The sequence below is a fragment of the Pagrus pagrus genome, assembly GCF_965226575.1.
Source record: "Pagrus pagrus genome assembly, chromosome: 20".
In the NCBI taxonomy this organism is placed as follows: Eukaryota; Metazoa; Chordata; class Actinopteri; order Spariformes; family Sparidae; genus Pagrus; species Pagrus pagrus.
In genome coordinates, this window is record NC_140207.1 from 26393824 (window position 1) to 26415923 (window position 22100).

Here is a 22100-nt window from a genome sequence, read left to right on the forward strand (position 1 = left end):
CCGTTGTTCCCAGAACAGGAGAGAGACGTGGGGGTGCCTTCTGCTGCTCAGATCATCCAGCGGTGCCGTGCAACCTGGAGCCGTGTTCGTGCGTCTCTTCAACACTCTGTGGAACGGCAGAAGCACTACACAGACCAGCATCGCCATCCAGCCCCAAACTATCCGGTTGGTCAGAGGGTGTGGCTCTCCACAGGGTATCTCCCACTGCGGGTAGAGTCTCGCAAATTGGCGCCACGCTTCGTTGGTCCCTTCAAGATCATTCAAAGGATTAACCCCGTCACTTTTCGCCTCCTGCTCCCCCGGTCCATGAGGATTCACCCCTTGTTTCATGTTTCCAACCTCAAGCCAGTCTGCTCCAGTCGACTGGCACCTCCAAGGAGGCCTCCGCCTCCATCCAGGTTGGTTGGGGGTCAAGATCCTTCACAACCTGGCACCATCGTATCTTTCTTAATTTATTCATATCCACACACCTTACCGCACTCTCCGATCCTCTTCTACCATCCAGCTCTTTGCCCCCTCTGCCAACCTAACTACCACTGGGGTCAAGAGCTTTCAGCCGAATTGCCCCCAGCCTTTGGAACTCTCTCCCACCAGACATTTGCACTTCTGACACTGTCTCCACCTTTAAATCCTGCCTGAAAACGCACTTATTCCGAGTGGCTTACTCTGTCTCACGCTAATCATGCAATCACACTCTTGCCTACTCTGTATTATTGCACTATGTAATTGCATTTTCATATTTATTTATTGATTTTTGCATAATTGCACTAACTCCCACACAAATGTTTCCTGATTATATTGTTTGATGTACTGTTGTTGTTATGTGTGTTCTTTGTAAGGTGTCCTTGAGTGCTTTGAAAGGCATCTTTAAATAAAATGCATTATTAGGGCCCAAGCAGGAAACCTGCGAGGTCCCTATTGTTTTTGCATTGATTATTCTTTTTCTTTTTGTTATTTTTATTCTGACAAAATGATCGCATTTTTCACTGCCTGAACATGGATGAAAACGCGATTTTATTTGGCAAACACATTAGGCTTGGCGAAAAATTTTATAATCTATGGTTGTCGTGAACTTCCACCACTAGGTGGCGCTATAATCAAGGAAAGTGCTTTTTGGCTTATAACTCCCATATACTTTGGCGCACATTCAAAATGTAACAAAACCTTACATCCACGCGTTCCCTGAATTGTGTTGAATCTTGTGACATAGGCCACGCCCATTTCCAGTTACCTAATAATTCAGCTGAATTGTGTGATGTAGGTCCCGCTCACTTTCGGCCTAAATTTCCATTCGCGAAATGTCACAAAACCTACTTTTTCGAACTCCTCCCAGGCAATTTCAACGATTTGCACCAGACTTTGCCCAAAGCATCTGTGGACCCTCCTGACAGAAAGTTGTAAAAAAAAAAAATTGATATTCCATAGAATACTCAACTTTTTAAATAACAACTTCCTGTACATTTTGTTTCAAACAGACAGTCTTCTATATCTTGCCGAAATACGGTCCCATTACCACAAAACTGTTGCTACTTGTGTTCCATGGCCCGATGACGATTTGTGCAAAATTTGGTGCAAATTGGACAATAGGTGTCACTTTCATTGCTAAATGATGAACAAACAGCTGACTGCCTTTATTTAAATGACATTTAACCCCTTCCTGCACTGTCCCAAACACGGCACTTTAGACATGAGTACACAATATTCGGGCAATGGGGCCGGGTAAGCGGCACGCCCCGACGCGCGTGGACTGCAAAGGCCCGTTCATCGCTGCTTGCAGCTTTAATTATTATTATTATTATTATTATTATTATTATTATTAATATTAATAATAATGTGTTCAGGGTTTTAGACCAGGTAGATGTAAATAGAGCTGTGTTCAGCAACGCAATAGAACTCTGAATGGAGGAACCTTAAAACAGACTGCTTGCATCATTCAAAGCTGAAACTACTGAGCATAACCGGGAAGAAGCCAGAAGCCCCTGTGTCCCTCTCAATTATCAAACTTTAATTTAACTGAAAACTTATTAAATCATTATCGATGTCTGTTAAGAAGTTGAGGTTTATAGATTCAAAGGAGGCACTCAGCTTCTCAGTGATACCAAATATCAAATACATGAATTAACAAGATATCACATATTAAGAAATGCATGATAAACATTATTAATTCAGGTTTGAAATTTCATGAGTGGCAATCATCTCATAAGCATTACATGCATCCGTGTATTGATACAATGACATCTTTAACAGGCACTGTGAAATGAAACAAACTAACACTATATGTCCAACAATTGTTCCGTTTTTTCTTGGATGAGAAGGGCTGGGGTAGGTTAACAGACAGGCATGTAGATTGATATCTAGAGAGGGCATGGCACCCTGGGGTCCACAGTCCTGTGGTCCTGAAGATATGAAGTTGGTGATAGTTTATCAGATAGGTAGGTGCTTTATCATGCAATAAACCATCTTGCCATTTAGTTTTTGAGTCCTTTGATGTCCTCCGATATGTAACTCCGAGACGATGTCCTGGGACCCTATTTAGACTGTCTATAGCAATTGGTCTAAAGCACATGGCGCTAGTGTGTTTAAGGCGTGTCCAAGTCCATTTTGCTAGTTAAATGGCAGATAATATGGGAGGAAAGTGAGGCGTACGGCGCAAAGGGGTTGTATCTGGCCTCTGAATTAGTCATGGGTGTATTTTGGGCTCAACATAAACAAAAACAATCGAAGTGTCAGCTCCCATTCCCTTTATGAGCCAGGTGCGGCAGGACCTGGAGCATACTAAACAGTGGCACTGGTCTTCACTGAGGGACTCATCCTCGGTGGCTGGACCCTCTGCCCCGCCATTTCACAATCATCTGTCCCATCAACAAATCTGTTTGACTGCATATGAAAAAATACACTGATATTTAACTGAGGAGGAGGAGGGCTGCTGCATCCCTCTGTGTGTGCTGATCTCAGTCCATGGATCAGACGGGATGGGTCATAAAAAGTATCATCCTGATCAATAACGGGTGGGATGAGAGGGTGAAATACATCCTTAATGAGGAAGATATTAATGACATTATCTGCATCAATCTTCCAGCAGCAGAAACGTAAGGGTATGGGTTAACATGCGCATTTGTGCATGAGGATCAGCTGATAAACTTCATTGATTATTTCCAACTCCTGACTCGCTGACAGACTCAGTTAGTATTTCATGTTAATGTTCTGTGTTCCTCCACACACTGAAAGGTAACACACACTGTCCAGACTCTACATGCGACAAACCTTATAAATGGGTGGCTTCAGCTTGCAGGCCAATTAACATTGTTTAGTTAACATTTAAAAGTGTAAAATTGGACACTACACTAAATTAGTATTACTAAGGAATGTTACATTCAGGTCAATATGCCCATCTGTTGTTGCTTGTATGGTTTGAGTTTGCCATGTTATGCTTTCAGCATATTTTTTGAGCATGCAGTACCTTTTGAGGTTATTCTGGAGAATATTCTGGACAGTATTTGTCATTGTTTTGGATTGTTGCAATAATAATAAACATACATTTTCATAAAGCAAGCATATTTGCCCACTCCCATGTTGATAAGAGTATTAGAAATCTTAAAGGTACAATTAGAACGGATGCAAAAGTGCAATTAATTTGTGATTAACCCATTCACCATGGCATCCTTTTGATAAGCTTATGCAAACAACACATATTTCCATCCAGAGTTGCATACATTTTTCGCCAAATTCTTGTATTGATGATGGGAGAGTCGGGCCGCTGCGTAAAGTCTTCTCTAGCGCATCCCACAGATTCCCAGATCAAAACACTGCCCCCACAGGCTTGTATGGTAGGCACAGAATATGTATTCCGTCATTGGTTGTTTAAGAAATAAGACCCTACTCACTGCATCAGTTAGGGTTGAATAACTTGTTGCCAGCTGAAACATATTAATCAAAAAATATCCAATGGAAGGCATTTACGTCTTTGGTTAGTTAATTCCAGGTGGTGACATTTTTTTGGGCCAGGCAGTGTAGTCTATATAAGGCATAGCATAAGGGAGTACTTAAAAGGACTGATGGACGGAAATTCAACCCATGATCTCGTGACTTAAACAGAGAGGTTATAGGAAACCCACCTGAAGAGAAGCGAGCACTGAAGCCGCGGTGGCTGCGACTGGAATCGGACCTAAAGCGAACATAGATGGTATTCTGTGTGGAGGTGATGGAGGAAGGAAGATCGGTGCCACACAAACGGGCAAGCAGAGGAGAAGATATAGTTGAACCGTCATGGATCTAGAGGGACACACATATAGTATCAGGAACACTATGTAGCTTGAACTGTACAACATAACAAGCATTGCAGTTTGTGTGCTTGTATGGTCAATTGCAAATAGACCGTATTTAAAGAGAGCTTTTCAGACTTTTATAATTTTCCTCATCTGCCTATTCATCCACACACACACACACACAAACACACACACACACACACACACACACACAAGCATACAAACTATTATAAATATTAGGGGTGAAAAGTATCAAAATACATGCACACCAGTACCTTGAACACCTGCCTGCCTAATTTGCATTCAACTAACCAGTCAGGCAAAGGTGCAGGTGACACAGTGAGTGCAGCTACAATGGTCAGGTGTGAAGCTCTATCAAACAGCACCTGCCTCTATACCTGACTCTTCGAAAAAAAAAATGCTTGTTACTCATAGAGGCAGGTATGGCGTATCAGTGCAGGGTTATGCGACATCAAAGAAGGCTGTATTTATCCAGAGCGTGACAGAAAAAGAAACTTTTGTTTTGCACCCTGTATGTCATTATTGCAAGTTAATATTTCTTTAATAGGCTACATAAAAATGATGCTAGCACTTTATTTAAATAAAGATTATTTTCAGATTAGTCAGCAGTGAATTTATCACCATATCACTCCTGCAGGGGTTTCATGAACTGAAGGAGAAGCTTTTCATACAGTATAAAGCATCTGGGGACAGCACATAATATATAATACGATTTGGTCGCGTAATCTAGACTGATTTATTGACTTTCGCACTTTAACCACATTTAAAGTTATTTTCTTTGCTGACTCTGGTTAGAGACTTTCTAACATATCCTAACGTAACGTACAGTAACATATCTTAACGTCTTGTATCTCAACTCAATGTATCGAATCACAGCAGATCGCAACTTATTGTATTAGAATGAAACATATATCGTAACTCAAGGTATTGTAACTCACCGTATCATAATGTATCGTAACGTATCAAAACCTATCGTAGCGCAAGGTATCGTAGCGCAACGTATCGTAGTGCAACATATCGTAGCGCAAAATATCGTAATGCCATGTATTGTAACACCACATATCGTAATGCCACGTTTCGTAATGCCACGTATCGTTACATATTGTAACGTACTGCAACATAGCATAGTGTGTTACGCTGTTCTACCAATTATGTTTTTTTTTAGATCGATTCAAACAGGATCATGTCATCAATGATCTGCCAAGACCAGTTCAGTTCTGTAGGAGATCAGTTTTCAAAGGGTTATTTCTGCTGTAGATCGACAAGTCACGAGTAACCATCAGCGATTTAAACTTTAACTAGCCCACATGCAACCACTAGTATTCACAAAACCAGAGAAAAAAAAACCCAAAAACAAAATAGGGTCTGACTGTTCTACAAGGTCATTTATAAAATAAAGTGATTTGGCAGAATACTTTTGAACTAGAAATTAAGTTTTTATAAATCAGTCACTCACAGCCACATAGTCCCAGGAGCAGTTGCTATGCTGTTCAATGTCCAGGTCAGAGAAGTTGAGGAAAACTCTGTGGTTGGGATCCACACTGATAACCCAGGAACAATCCACATTGTTGGGATAGCTGCTGGGATACAAAGGAGAATGGATCTCCCCTGATGGAGCTGTGACTGGGCCTCCGCAGCCTGCAGGAAGACAGTTAATCAAAGGTTACTAAGAGTTGGTGCTGGTGGAGAACAATGCACCTTGTCTCTGATTTATCCCATCTATATGTAGGTATGTATGTGGTGATAATAGTGATAAAAGTAGTGTCCTTTTCATTCTCCTGCGACCAACCATTAGCCAGGAGCAGCCATAAATCCAAGACGAAAGATGCCATGGGCAGAGATTGTCTCAAAGTTTGCTGCTCTTAATCCAAAAACCTTTTCATTGGCTCATAAATCATAAAATGACTCACTGTCAATAAGCCAATTAATGTTAAGTGAAACTAACTCACAGCACATTTGCATGAAAGGTTTCTATATTCACCAGCATATTATGGTTGTTTGCGGTTACTTGTTTTGTTAATTTATGTCTGATGTGACAATTGGGCACTTTTACTCTGCATGATGCTCCCCAAGAGGATTTCATTTCTCTTATAAATGTGTTACATTTATCTTACATCTTACCTCATGTATTATAAAAATGAAATGATGATATTAATGCAGTCCCTATACAGTTGTGGTCAAAAGTTTACATAAACTTGTATAGAACATGTATATCATGGCAGTCTTCAGTTCCAATGATTTCTACAACTCTCATTTTTCTGTAATGGGATGAGGGGAGCACATACTACTTTGTCCCAAAAGCATTCATGAAGTTTGGTTCAATAATAATTTATTATAGGTCATTTTTGAGCCAGCAGATTTGGTCACATTTTCAGAAGACCCATAATAAATTAATTACTTAACAACCTTCATGAAAGTTTTTTGGGACAAACTAGTATGTGTTCCACTCATTCCATCACAGAAAAATGAGAACTGTAGAAATCATTGGAACTGCAGAGTGCCATGATGTACATATGGCCATGGTCTCAATAATTTCCACTCACCTCCCTGGACTCCAGCCCAGCTTGCATTGAAACCTCGACCACTGACATAGCCATCAGATTTGAAGCGCACTGTGAGCAGGTTTCCAGTGCTAGAGACAAGCATTGGGCTGGATGTGGTGCTACAGAGCTTGGCCAGCATAGGGGCTGAAAGATCTGGGCCTCCATACACCTAAGATGAAGTCAAAAGTAATGGTCAAATGGCCAACTGCAATGCTGTTCACCATTTCAAAAATAATCCAAGGTCACCAGCTACACTGCTCAATCATTTATTATACCATTCATACATTAATTAGGAAATAAAGTTGGTCTAAGTTATGCCAACACAATTGTCTTCAAATAACACCCAAGTGTTATGCTCTTTAACAGAGGTGGGATGGTTAACCAATTACTCACCAAACCAACCAGTTTTCTTTATTATTATTAAGTCTTTTCTCTTGTAAAAACAAAAAATTCTGTTCTTAAACATTTGTGGCAAGTAAGTTTTCTAGCGTGGTGTCTTCTTCACTTAATTGTGGTGCACCAACGAGCCAGATTGGGTTATTTTGCATGTTTTTAGCCAAACTTAGTAGGAAGAGATAGATCCATAAATTCACAACTTACTTCCAAAACATCATAGTTGCAGTCTTGGTGGAACTCCACGTCAAACTCATGGATAGTAAGTGTGATGCTGCTGCCAGCTGACGTGGTGATATACCAGATACACTCCCTGTTTTCTGGGTATCTGTTTGGGTAGTCTGGGCTACTGAAGGAGCCACTGGGAGCAGATAACTCCCCACCACAACCTGGAGGGACACAAACCAAGTCACAGGGGACTAAAGAGTTGATTTCAGATTGTTCAAACTACTTGTGCAAAGATATAATCTAAACCGGACAATAATTATCATTTTCGTATGTTCAAGCACAGCTGTTTCTGAACTACATCGTGCCGCTCAATATACATCACCAACACCAACGTGGCTATAACCTCAGCACAGAAAAAGTTATTAAAAAGATGAAAATCACATTAAATCTGGCCATACTGACAACTGCAGCAGGCACGTGCAGGGGGGGGCGGAGGGTGCTGAAGCACCTGCCCCTTTGCTCCTTGATGCCCAAAGTGCCCTTTTGTCGGTGCTGTTTTTTTTGTTTTTTTTTGCGTGTGTGAAGGCCTGTCAGTAACCCTTAAAGAATAACATTTAACAAATAATAATAATAATTTATGTAGCCTAAATGAAATGACCTGGCTCCCCTTGGTAGCATCATCCATCAAGATGTGCCCCGACGTGCCCCCGCTGCAGCGAGAGACGGGCTCGGCCCAAAATCCGACAGATCGCACGTTACAGCAACAATATTGCATTTACACTATGAAACGGGAGTAGTGACGGTCTGGCCATCGGGGGTTGTGGGCAAATGCCACAATGACAGAGGTGACTGCGACCGCTGCGTGAAGATGCAGTCCTGCTGATGTGATCAAGATAAAAGTCAGTTGGGGCCAGCTGTTTTACTGCCGGCAACTCTTAAAGACAGTAGACATATTGCAGCATTATGGCTGATGTATAGCTCAGCTGGTAGAGCAGCTCCCTCAGTAAGCAGAACCATCCTATAGTATGGGTTTGAATCTCAGTATAGGTAGTACCTTGAGTTAATGTGTTTTCTTTTTTCATCATCATTATGATCACTGCTATACTATATACATATATACATACTATATACTATATACTATATATATGCCTTTTTTTTTCTTGAGCACCTGCCCCTCCAAAGGTCTCTGCACGGGCCTGAACTGCAGGTACGTGAAAGGAGACGTGTCAGTTCTGTGAGCAAGCCAATATATGGGACCAGCTCTACAGGGTTTTAGTTATGAGTTTTGGTAAGCGTTTAACAAAACAATGTCACTTACGCAACGGTTGGGTGTTAAGTCTTCTAATTACGTATTTTCACAGTCCTATATTTTATTAGGATTTTACAGCGAAACTGTGACTTTCTCAAGTTGAAAAATTATCTTTTGACAACCAGTTGACAAACATCATATGTATAAGCCATGGCACTAAATGTGTTTTCCACTCAACTAAAATGTGTTTAAAAATGTTTAATTAGTTCAGTCAGCATTTTAACACCAACATCCTTTGGAGGGGTCCCCCATCCTCTGCTGTCCCACCTAACCTAGCTAATATAGTGTCTGTGTGTTTATGTGAGTTATGCGTTTACTTGTGATGGTAATGAGGGGATGGGTGGACAGCTGTGCCTCCAGGGGGCGACACGAAGGAGTAAATGGGCATGTCTTAACACCCCCTCCTAGACCTGCCCATGTTGAATTGAATGAACATTTTTTTAATTTCAAGGGTAGAAGCACTTCAGGCAAACCCCTCCTTCCACTATCTGCTTGTACTGTGTTTTTCCATTTGTGGTAAGTGCAGGCCTATCTCCTAAAAATCGTGTGAATTTATTTATATAAATTATATGTGCAAGTAGGACCTGAGAGGTATGATGATGTGAAGTCAGTGTGCGACGCGGTAAAACTATTTGCACCTCAGTCTATGCTCCAACCGGATAGCACACGGCTGGCTTGCTGCCAAAAGTTTCCAAAAGTTCGTTACTATTGACGAAGCCATGGGGAAATGTCATTTTTCGGACCTCTGGTTAGAAGACTTGAGATTCAAAGACTGGCTTAGGCCTGTAGTTGGTAACAGCCGAGAGGCTTATTGCCACATCTGTAAAAAGACAATGAATATCACCTGGATGGGAGTGAATGCCGTCAGGTCACACATGGAGTCTAATAGCCACCAAACAAGAATGAGCGGAGTCTGAAGTCTTTGAAGTCTGAGATTACCTTATAACTTGTTAAAATAAATGTTCCTGGTTTTGTTGAATGTTTTACATTGTAGGAGAAAGTGCATCTCTGTCTCAACCTCACCTGTCGAGCAGTGACCACATGTTCTGTTTTCTTTTGGTTGCCATGATTGTTTGTGTCTTCCTGTTTGGATTGTCAGTTTGTGGTCACTGAGCCTGTACTTGGTGAGGATCTGTCTCTGCCTTCTATCTCTGACAGTAGAGAGATATTCTGCTAATTCATAATCTCTTTTTAGGGCTAGATAACATTCTGATCTACTTTGTCTTTTAGTTTCTTCTTTCCAATGTTCCAGGTAGGTTTCTTTACATTGTGTTAGCCTCAGTACCAACTGACATAGGAGACTCTTTTCTGGGCTCAGCTGTTGAGTTTGGAGGGCTTTGGAGTGGAGGGTGTCTCGGGGGCTGGATTTCAGGTGGTTAAAGAAGTTGAGCGTTCTCTTTTGAATGTTAATTATCAGTGGGTATCTGCCTAACTCTGCTCTACATGCATTTGTTGGTGTGTTTCTGTGTACGTGTAAAATGTGTCTGCAGAATTCTGCATGTGAAGATTATGTTGGATGTTTGTTTCTCTCTCTCTGTTTCTCTCTCTCTCTCTCTCTCTCTCTCCCTGTCCTTACTGCTACCTTACTCATTTGGAAAGGAATTATTATTTTATATACTCGTCACTTTAATTTTTACAGAAGTCCTTTAATTAAACATTTCTGTTTTTAAACTTCTTAAACATTTTCTCATTTTCATTTGTCATTTTGTCTTCATTGAGATAGAATGATAGTGAAAGAAAGAGTGTAGCGCTGGAGAAGTGGTGTGTGCTCTTCCTACACATAACAATGAAATAATTTTTTGTCTTGGGTTAGGATTAAATAACAAATAATTGTGTAAAGGTCAGTGTTTTTATTGAGGCAAAAAAGCAACAAAGTATCTAGTAACAATAGGTACTAGATTTGAATTGTAAGCATCACTACACTTATTCACTCAGAAAGTTAAGTAACAAAATGGCAGTAATCCGTTATTTTATAATTAGTTACCCCCAACACTGAAGTTCGAAAGGTTGCCACTACAGTTGCAGCTCGAAGTCGTGTTGGTATTAAAAAATATTGTGAAGGTATTAAAAAAGGTATTAAAAGTCATTCAATTCAACTTACTTTCTGTATATACCCTGCATTCAGGCTTGGTAACATCTACCTCTCCTGGCTCCTGCTGCCTCACATATTGACGGATCTGGGTCGTCATACCCTAGGCTCTGCTGGATCATTGCTCCCTATCCCTACTATCTCCTTATGCTCCCTACTATCTCCTTATATCTGTATTTCAGTAGAAAATTGGTAGCCTCTTCACTCTGGTGTTTTCTTTTTTACTGCTAATTATCTTGTATGGCCTGTCCTCTTCCAGGTCACCATGGTGGAGAGGAGGTTGTGTGGCCCGGGCACCACTTGGTGATGCCTTGGCCTGCTCAGTCATCCTCCTGGATCCACACACTTTACATATATTATAATTTGTATCAGTTATTATGTTATTATGCAATTTGTAAACTGTGATTTTGTTGTTCTATTCTGTACATGTGACATCTATTGCATGTCTGTCCACCCAGGGAGAGGGATCCCTCCCCTGTGGCTCTTTCTGAGGTTTCTTCCACCTTTTTTTTCCCCCTGTTAAAAGGTTTTATTTCTCAATGAGACAAGTTTTTCCTCACTCGAATCGAGAATCTTAGGACAGAGGATGTCGTTCACTGTACAGATTATAGAGCCCACTGAGGCAATGTGATTGTGATTTTGGGCCATATTAATAAAATTGATTTGATTTGATTTGATTTGATTTAGCAACCTACATACTGACAATTGTGTAATTTAGCCTCACCTCCCAACGTGTAAATCAAGTTTTAGTCAACACCATTTTGCAGGAGTACCATCAGTGCAAGTGCCACCCAAGACGATTGTGAGTGGTTAAAAGACATGCATCATGCCAGAACCTATTTTTCCTCAATACCAGAATGAGAATTGGTGCTGGCTATGCGAGACTTGTTAATCTTTATCAATTAATCAATCTTTAAAGAATGATTTTACTAGCATTTGCAATCAAAGACAGCTAGTAGTGTATACAGAAGGATTTTACTCTTATTGGAGCCATCTAAAGGCAGCAGCTATCTGTGGTCTCCGGATTGATATAACTGCCATGATAAAACATGGCAGATCCACTGGTTCAATTTTATGCAACCAGCTTCAGACTGTTAGGAAATAACCACAGAAATTATGTAAAAGCACAATATCAAACTTGTCATCTGTGCTTATTTATTAATCATTTTTTCTAATTGCCGATTAACAGGTGTGTTATACTGAAACCGTTTCAAACATGGTGTGATAGAGTAGAGTCATTGCTTGCTTAGTAAACTATAAAACTAGATGTAAAAGAAGAAACTGGAGATTTGGGAATTTTTTAGTGTAGAGGCAGACAGGAAATGACTGCAAAGAGAGGGGGTAGCGGCCACTGGACTTTAACATCCAAAACATCCAAAATTGTGAATTCAACCTCAAAGAGTCATTATCTTCTTTTGGCAGTTTATTTGAGCTGGTGGATTCATATTTGTTAATCTGCATGTTCTGGAAAACAATGCGTATGTTTCCTCTGAAGAAGACTTGCCATAGGATTCCCAAATTGTCTTTGCATTATGATGGGAAAACTGTTTTTACAGGGGATGAGTGCAGCGAGTGTGATTTGAGTGGCTTTGATTATCAGTGCCTCCAACATACCTATCTGCAATGTAACATAATGTATGCTTTCTGATCTCACCCCAGGCATGCCACAGGTGTGCCATGCAGACCTGGCTACAAGATGACCAAAAGTCAATTGGTAAACCCCAAACATGGTGATTATTGAAGTACTGTGATTTGTACCAGACCAGTTAATTCACAAGATTGGAGCCCTCATTTTTCAAACTTCTAAAATTGGATAATATTTTATGCACTCATTGTGAAAAGAAAAATCTTAGCAAGTACAGATATCTGTATGTAGTGGACCTGTTGAAAGAATGAAAGACATGTCTTTCTTACCATTCTGGTACCACATCATCTGGAAGCCAGGCATGGACATGGAGGAGTCTGTTCTGAACACCAGTGTGAGGGCTGAGCTTGTAGTGCTGTTGGCTGGTGGAGGTGTGGATCCACAGAATGTACCAATCAGAGGAGCTTGCTCATTGGGCCCATTATAAAGCTAGGACAGTAATATTGGAAGAAAGTGGTATGAGTGGAGAATATAAAAACTGTATTATCACAAAAACATCTGTATGGTATGGGTGGACAAAAATAAAAGGGATATCTTACAAATAATGCTACAATACGTGCCAGTTATATTAAACAAAACATCATTACAGCAGTAAAATGTTCAGCATTTAGAAAAACATGTCAGAATGACAACAAAGACCAGACCATGAACAAAACACAATTTCTATTCTATTTTATCTTATTTGTTTTTATTCATTACTTTATTTTATTTTATTTTTCTCTTAGTCAATTTATTTTTCTCTTAGTCAATTCCTACCTTGCCTTTTTGTTATTATTTGCACAATTTGCACCCCCCCTCCCCCAAACTTTGCACCCTCCTTCAGCTGCTGTGTCAAATCAATAAAGGTTCATCTTAACCTACAATTAACTAAACTGCAGTGAGACAATGAACAAAGAGGTGTGGGGTTTTGGATGTTAAATGTAAGCAGAGCTGTTTTAAGCAACACAATAATTTAGTGGAGACATCTCAAAATACAAAACTGTATCTGCATCATTCCAAGAGTATAAAACCAGAAAGTGTTTGACTCCATTAGTCAACATAATTACTGTGAAATCCTAGTTTGAACCTAGTAATTCCTAGTGTAGCCAACACTATAAATATCAACCTTATCCACCCTGGATAAGCATGTAAATGGCTACCTGACGCTGATTGTAGGGAAGAAAGAGAAGGAGGCGTTGCATTGTTCCTCCTGTCTGACACTGATGGCATGTTCACTCTATGGTGCTGGGACCATCAATTCTCTCTCTCTCTCTTTTATATGTCATGCAGCCCTCTCCTAGGCATGCAGGCACGTCAGTTTCTTCAGTCCTGACATTGTGTCAAGACACAAACACTGAACAAGCTTCTCTGAGTTGCTTGTCATGCAGCTGAGAGGCAAGGGCCCCCCACCCGCATTCTCTGGGTCAAGCCAGCTGAGATGTATTCAAGAAGGTTCAGAGATGTTACTCAAAGGTTGAGAGGAGAGGCTGAAGAGAGTTTCATCCTTGGATTTAAGGAGTCTTGAGAATGGGAAGTAATGTGTGATGTCAAGATGTAAGGCATTACTCGTACCCTCTGTCCCTCTAATTTACCAAACTTTCATTTATCTTAAATTCTCACGAATTCTTACTTACTTACTAATTACGATAAGGTTGAGGTTCATAGATTAAAAAAAATTGGCACTCTCAGCTTTTAAATAATACCAAACAAGACATATAAATGCAAAGGATCTAACACATCTAGAAACACATGAGTAATAACACTGTGAATTCAAATGTAAAAAGGACTATGCATTGTCAACATGTAAAATCATCAAACCTATCCACGTATTTATATATTGGTATTTTTACAAGCACAGTGAACTGAAGCAAAGAATCATGATTAAAACGGTCCATAGAACGTTTTCTGATTTCTCTTCTTAAAGGACCGGGTTACAGATGTAGGGTACAGTCACATAAATTAGCATTTGCACAAACCCAGGTACTGTAGTGCTTCATGCAACATTACTAGGGAATTTTGGGTTCAAATTGGCTATCAATAATAATAAATGATTAGTAGGGATAATTATTTATTATGATAAATAATAAGATCCAATTTACATTAGATCACCTCGGGGGCACCACCCTTGAAGACAGGAAAAGATTGCCAATTTACTAAATCAGTCTCATAAAAAGGTACTAAACTGTCCGTTTGTAACTCTGTGTGTGTGTGTGTGTGTGTGTGTGTGTGTGTGTGTGTGTGTGTGTGTGTGTGTGTGTGTGCGCGCGCGTGTGTGTGTCTGGAAAAACAAAAGCAAAATGGTGGCTAGGGTTCAAAGTGCCATGCATGGACAAAGGAAGACTACAAACAAAATGACTGATCAAAGGGGACTACAAGATGGCTGATCGAAGGGTTGGACTCAGGTCCAAGATGTTGGATTACCACTTGTTTCTTTGATAGGAGAGAAACAATGGTGGTGCTCACACCATTAGCTCACTGATATCACACGTAGGTGTGATATGGTCCAAGCTGAAAGAGTGTGTGTGTGTGTGTGTGTGACGTGATGCCAGGTTAGAGAAGGTGGTAAGTTGCACGCAAAGACCCTGAGTCTGTGTGAAGCATAATTCAACTAACGTCATATTAGCCGTGTAACAAAGCAAACTACCAATAACCTGACCTGAGATCACAATAACACCTAAACAGTGAACAAACAGATAGATTGAACACGTGTGTTCAACGTTGCCAGTCTTTGAAGAAAAGGTGCTGATGGTTCCTTGGCTGATGGGCCAAGCAGGAAAAAGGTTGTAATCCCAATGTTGAACAGTGCTGTTCTTGCTGTTCAAGGTCTGATGAAAGACAGTGGATGGAGGAAACTGGTCTCTCCTTTCCTTTGCAGGGATAGCAGCTTGGTGCTAACTTGCTTTGTGTTCCTTGGATTGTGGAGTTAGCTAGCAAGCTTTGCGCCACAGCTGCGATTGCTAAATGAGCTGAAATACTAGCAGAACCTTGCGACGCTGCTGTGAGGAGAGGTTTAGTAGGCCTGCTAGAAATGCAGCTGTTGGGCCCAGAAGAATCCAGGAGAAGAGAACTTGGTGACAGGCAGCCCCATGGGGAAAGATGTGGAGAAGAGCCAGAACAAAGGAAGGAGCTGGAGTTTTGACTATCTGGTCAGTGGGGGGTCTGTCACTCCGACCAATAGTAGGTCAAAGCTGGGTCTCTTAGGAATTCTGGGGAACTGCGTTCAGTTCAGAGTGCATTTTGAAATCCACAATGAACGACTTCATCTGTGGGTCCCAACAGCACCCTGGGGATCCAAGATGCTGTGATTTTGTTCCCTGATGTAAAATTCACACTTCCTTATGAGTCCTAGGCCATGTCTGAAGATGTGTGGCAGTGACATAAAAGCCATCCTGCTATTTGGATGTTCCTGAGAAATGTCTTTGCAGTGTCAGTTTTTATGGCTCTCAAAGTGAAGTCATGTGGCCACCGGGCTGTAATGAAGTATTCTCAGTTCAAACCTTAGATCCTCTGATAATTTGTTCTACAAGTGTGATGGTTCACATTTCAAATGTACAATTAAATATAAATTTTTGATTGCTTCACACCAGTACACCAAACACGATAATAATAACAAGAGGAAGAAGAATACTCCTTCTGAATTCATGTTTCTATCTTTTACCTAACAAAGTTGAACTTAATTGCCTTAAAGGATAACTACCGTTTTTTACAACCTGGACCTTTTTTCTAGCAAAATATATGGTCATTTACTCACCCAGATAACTTTGGTGTCATTTGGCGTCGTTCGGACGAAATTAGATCCAGTGTAGCGCCGATATATCCATATAATGCGAGTAACGGGGCAGCGACACACAGCCTCTATATAACGCATTATCTGCCACGAAACTAGTTCATTTCACTAATATTTTGTTACGATATGCTAGTGCTATTCCCCTCTGAGTCCGGGCTCGTCCGTTATCAACATCCGGGGTCAAACTAGCAGTAGCAGCTACAGGTAAACAAGCCGGGGTGTCGCGGGTGCGCGCGCAGCTCAGAGACGACATCTTCCAGGTCAGAGGTAGTAGATCAACCTACAGACCCTGGATGTTGACAATAGACGAGCCCGGACTCAGAGAGGAACAGCACTAGCATATCGTAACAAAATATTGGTGAAATGAACTAGTTTCGTGGCAGATAATGTGTTATATAGAGGCTGTGAATGACCATATATTTTGCTAGAAAAAAGGTCCAGGTTGTAAAAAACGGTAGTGAGTATGTTAACTCATCATTAACTCAAATTAAACACCAGCCGTGATGCCCATCAACATGTTCACATGTGCACGCCCCTACATCCGGCCCTTTTACTTGAACCACACCCATTTTCGACTTGGCCTACATAACTGCATCTTGCACAGTTGTGACACTATGGCGCTGACAAAAATCCTCTCTCGTGACTCACAAGATAAAAACAATACCAGCTGCATTCGAGTGGACAGGGATAATTGGAGCCGAGACTGTGGGGGCCTTAGACCGCTCCTTCAGCAGAAGACTGTTACATCTTCAAAGTAAGAAGGAGCACTACCACAGATCTTTTATTCCAACTGCAGTCAGACTCTATAACTCAAACATCACATTAAATGCGACACTGCTGTTGTGCCTCTGTCAACATAACCCATTACCTCAACGTCACAACTATTTTGCACTACTTATCTAAGGTACATATCCTAAATATTCATATTTATACATATTTTTACATAACACATATTACACACTGTGAAACCATCCTGTGCAATGTTTGCTTGTATCCTGTGTAATCTAATGTGTGCAGTAATGTTTTTTTATTTATTTAAAACCAATGTGTGCCAGGAGCATAAAGTGCGGGCCCAATGGCCTCTTTCCTACTTCTTTCCTCACTAGTTCCTGCTCAATTGCATGGACACTGCTGATGTTCGACTCTCTGCTTCATGCCTCTCCTGTCTCCGCTAGACCCCTATCCCTATACTTCCCGGAGTCATAGTCCGGATTGGACTCACTTTAAATCCCCTCCATACTGTATTCCCTCTCTTCAAAGTGGCATTTGTCCTGCTCAGTGGCTGTGATCAGTCCAAGTGTGGTGTCAGCCAGTGGACTGAGCTCCCATGACCACGTTGACTCCCCTGTCATCTGAGGTTGCAGTGCTGGCAGACTCCCATCAGCTAGTAGGGCTACCTAGCTCAAGACTAACTGAGTTTACTTGCTAGCGACAGCTAGTTGCTACAGTCAAAAATAGCTACTGCAAAGATTATACTGAGCAACAGTGAGTGTGATGCTACCTCCCATAATTTTAAAGCTACCTTCGAACTGTCATCAAAATTAACAAATTTACTTATGAAATGACTCATAGCCAATCGTATCTGCCAACATTTAAGGGTGATCCAACCAGGATTTTCAGCCGTTTCTTTACTTTATTGCCATATAGTTATTAGTAAGTACTTTAGTATTACTTTATTAGTATTACTAAGTTATTAGTAGTATACTAAAATCACCATTAAAATGTTGAGGAAATATATAATCATATTTATTTTTAGGGCTGTCAGGCGATTAAAATTTTTAAAAGTTTTTTTTCTATTTACAAGCTTTGTGATGAATTAATCGAAATTTGTTGCATATGCCAATATTTGCCGTAAGCATTTACATTTACATTCTAGATTTTAAAAGTAGGTGATATTTTAAGCTTGTAGTGCTCCTTTGGTTGGGAAAATTCTTTGCTGCATAAGTTGCACAAAATAGTACTCTTGTCAACAGTTTCATCTGGGCATTTTTGAAGACCCACTCCAGTGTGTTTTGATATTTTTATGATCTTTCCTGACAATGTTTATCATTTTTGACCAATAACTTAATTTTATGCTTAAACTTACAAAAAAATTAAGCTGTTGCCTAAATCGAATGGACTACAGTAGAATCTGGGACTTTTATGTCACCTGCCAAGCTTGACTTCTGGGGTCTTTAGAGTGGCATGGCTCATTTGAGAACAGGGCAGTTCTTAGTGAGTGAGTGGAGAGTGATGGTCGGTGTCTGAGCTCAGAGCAGACAGCTATTAGGCATAGGAGCATTCAGAAAGTTTAGCAGAGAGGTTGTCTAGTGGCAGTAAATATACAGTACAGGTCACAGTTTGACCATGAATGAACTCTGCTGCTCCTTACTACACAAGAAGACTTCTTGTTTGAGTAACAGCTATCACCTGCCAATATCCATGCTATATGTATCTATTCAAATATTAACAACCGCCCATTCTCAGTTTGAGAAAGAATATTAACTGTTTGACAGTTAGAAACACTGGCTGGAGTGGAGTTCCATTCAGTATGCACAGCAGCGTTTAGTTATCTGCCTATATCATGTTTACAAAGCTGCTGTGGAATTTGTTCAGTGACATAGGGTCAAGGGGCATCATAGAGTGCAATTAATCTGTGTTGGTTTTTTTTACGTGTTATTTTTTCCGTAATTAATCAATAAAATTTAACGCGTTATTTTGACAGTCCTATTTATTTTATATCCATTTCAAGAAATTTGTGCCTTGAAGCCACTACTCCACCACCCGGTCATGCCTTTTACCTGGTTAACATCATCTCTGACATAAGTTTGATAAAATGTACACTGATGTAAACAATCTCTACAGATGAAGCCTCTTAAAACTTCCCATTCCTCCGTGATCCAGCCCTAATCAGTCAGTGACGGGTTTCTGCTCAGACCTGGAAGAGTCTGTGACTGGAATAAGATCTCCCGCGATGTCATAGTAAACGCAGGGTCGAATCGTAAAGCCCCTAAGCGCCATTGTGGAAACCAGTTGCAATGGTTTATCTATCCACCAGACGGAGCAGTGATTATGGAAGCTGAAGCATTACTTCAGTGTGAAATCAGCTGTTCTTACTGTATCATAGGCATACAGTATTTGACATGTGTGAGAGAGTGTGATTCCCACACAGAGAATATTTAATGATTATTAGGGAACCATATCATGAGGTCATCAATATTATGCTTCAGCTTTTCGTTTTTCAACAGTACTGCATGAAAGTGAAAGTAATATGTCTGGGGAATTAATGATTTAACAGGAAGGAAAACACTGCGTGTGCAGTACTCGTCTGAGCGGCTGACTGCACAAAAATGTCTGCAGTGGTACCGGGACAAACTATTATAGTGTAAGAGCCGTTTTCTTGTTTGTTGTTTCATGCTGTTAGATTACGGCTAGACCACGCCATCAGGTGCGTGAAGAAATCCGAGAGTAAACGTTTTTTTTGCCACAGTTAAAATGTTATTTTTGAAAGGCTAAATACCAACAAGGAGAATATTTTGTTAGGTAAAAACATGTTGTGGATTTTGGCAATTATTACATCGATCCCCTTTCAATATATTTCTGACTTTTGGACTTTTTTTAGGAACTTTAGAGCAATTTTTAGTGAAGCAATGATGATATTTAGCCCCTCTTGAGTCGGCCTTGAATGTTTCAGAGATCGTGGGATTTCCCAAACTGAATAAATACTGCACATATAAACACAGAAATGCTTAGCTAGCTCGAGTTTGTTATAACTAAAATACCTTGTGAAGAATAATATTTTCCACAGACAGATTTAGGTAGGCTACTACATATCTGCAGACTGCAGGCTACTACATATCTGCAGAAACTTCATAGTGTTAAAAATTCCAAAAGCTGAAATGTATGTTAAAAATATAGATGTAATCATTTCCAAAACCCACATGTTTTTACCTAACAAAATATTCTGTCTCAATATGTGTTCATTTCCGAAAACAATATTTTCACTGTGGCAAAACAAAGTTTGCTCTCCAATTTCAGCATGCATGCACCTGACGGCATGGTCTAACAGTAATGTAACAGCATGAGAAATTACATATATATATATATATATAAAATAACAAACAAGCCATATTACTTTCACTTCCATGCAGTAATGTTGAAAAACAAAAAGCTGAAACATAATATTGATGACCTCATGATATGGTAGATAATCTTTAAATATGCTTGGTCCGTGATTATATTTGTACTTGACGTATTTGGTTTGAATATTTCACTGGGTGTGGGTGGTTACAAGACATATGAACTATATCGCTCAGGTGACACATTTTCAGCAGAAATGATTGTCATTGTGCTGTATAACTGTTCTGATATCTTTATCAGAAATTCCTCACGCAGTGGTGGCTGATAAAAGAGATGCAATCAGTTCATAAAAGTGTGTTCACAAACATCCTCTGCATATCTTGGGAGGTGAGAGAGGCCAAATACATCATTAGCATTACAGTGCATCTCTTTGTTCTTATCCAATGGACATCCTAACAGGTTTCCCAGTCCCCCACACTCATCTGGCGGCTGCAGGACTGTTGAATCAACCAGAGAATTTTGTCTCACATTTTGTCAATCTGTCTAAACCTGGCTGTGCTGATAACACATAAAACAAGAATCTGTTACTACACTGCCTCTTTGTCCCCTAAATTGCTATGAGGAACTTTTTTTGTCTAGTACTTAGCTAAAATAGAGAAAGCTTGTGAACCGGACGTCCCCGCCATTTTGTTTATGTACTATGAAGAGATGACGGGAGGCAGGGTGATGACATGCAGCAAGAGACCACGTGTCAGGCTCAAACTCTGGGCTTCTGCACGCTGTCTGTATAGGGGTCGCATGCTCTACCAGCTGAGCTACTGGGGTGCATCAGCAAGAGACATTTTAATCAGAACAGAAACATCGTCATTGACTGATTCCATGTGCTTAACACGCTAAATAAACACACGGTCTTCGTTTTCATGATTGAATAAACAAATGGTCCATTTCAGATTAATACACATACAGTTTTCTCGAATTATAACTATTGATGCATTAATGTGTTCATAACTTTTGGTGCAGCAGGTAAAGGATGAACTAATTTTGATAACTGTATATACTGCTGGGTGACTTAACCTATAATAATATAACCTAGCTGCAACTTTAGATTATTGATATAAAATATAAATTAAGTAAAGTAAAGTAACCCAGGAGGGCTAACGCTAACCAAACTAACTAAAGCTTTAAAATAAATGTAGTCTAATAAAAGTGTAATACTTGCCACTGAGATGTAATGGGGTAGAATAATATGGTTTAGGTTTAAAGGGTATCTACAGTATGCTGTATATGTTTTTTGTGAGGGAAGTGCCCTGCAGTTGAATGAATGGGCGCCCCCCATCTCCTCTCCATAATGTCTTCATGAAATAAAATACATTAACGATCAAGCTCCAGTCAGCAGTCAAGATTTTAGTGAAATGACATAAACACAGACAATGGAGGTCACCTCCCCAGATCACTGCTGCAAAAAGTTAAAAATGTAATCCCTGAGCTCTCCTACCATCAATAAATGGCTCCGTATCAGAGCAGAATCTGATGCAGCTGTTTATCCTCAGGTCTTGACATGAGCAGCTGAGCAGAAGCGCTGCTGCATTTCTGTCATGGGTAATACATGTTTCAGTGATAAAGCCAAAAAATCACCTGATTAAAAACAAAAAATAAGTCTACCAGAGCTTTACGGCTGCTGCAACTGCATGTGCCACCCTTGACATAGCAACCAATGAGCTTACACGGAGAAGAATATAGAATTATTCTTGAATATGGGTTCATATTATTCAGTAGGTTATGCTGCAAGTAATGATTGTTTTAATTATTGTAATCGCCTTATTTGTCCAACCAACAATCCAA

General features: G+C 40.2%; 1 protein-coding gene across 1 annotated transcript in view; it reads right to left on the bottom strand.

Annotated features, from left to right (window-relative positions):
* cubn (cubilin (intrinsic factor-cobalamin receptor)) overlaps nt 1-22100 on the bottom strand; it is a 244366-nt gene that overhangs the window by 99144 nt on the left and 123122 nt on the right. Inside the window, exons 28-32 of the mRNA XM_084340702.1 lie at nt 12703-12862; nt 7430-7611; nt 6830-6998; nt 5743-5924; nt 4116-4272 (exon numbers count right to left, since the gene is read on the bottom strand). Of these exons, the coding sequence (XP_084196828.1) occupies nt 4116-4272; nt 5743-5924; nt 6830-6998; nt 7430-7611; nt 12703-12862 (850 nt within the window). The remainder of the gene's footprint in view (nt 1-4115; nt 4273-5742; nt 5925-6829; nt 6999-7429; nt 7612-12702; nt 12863-22100) is intronic.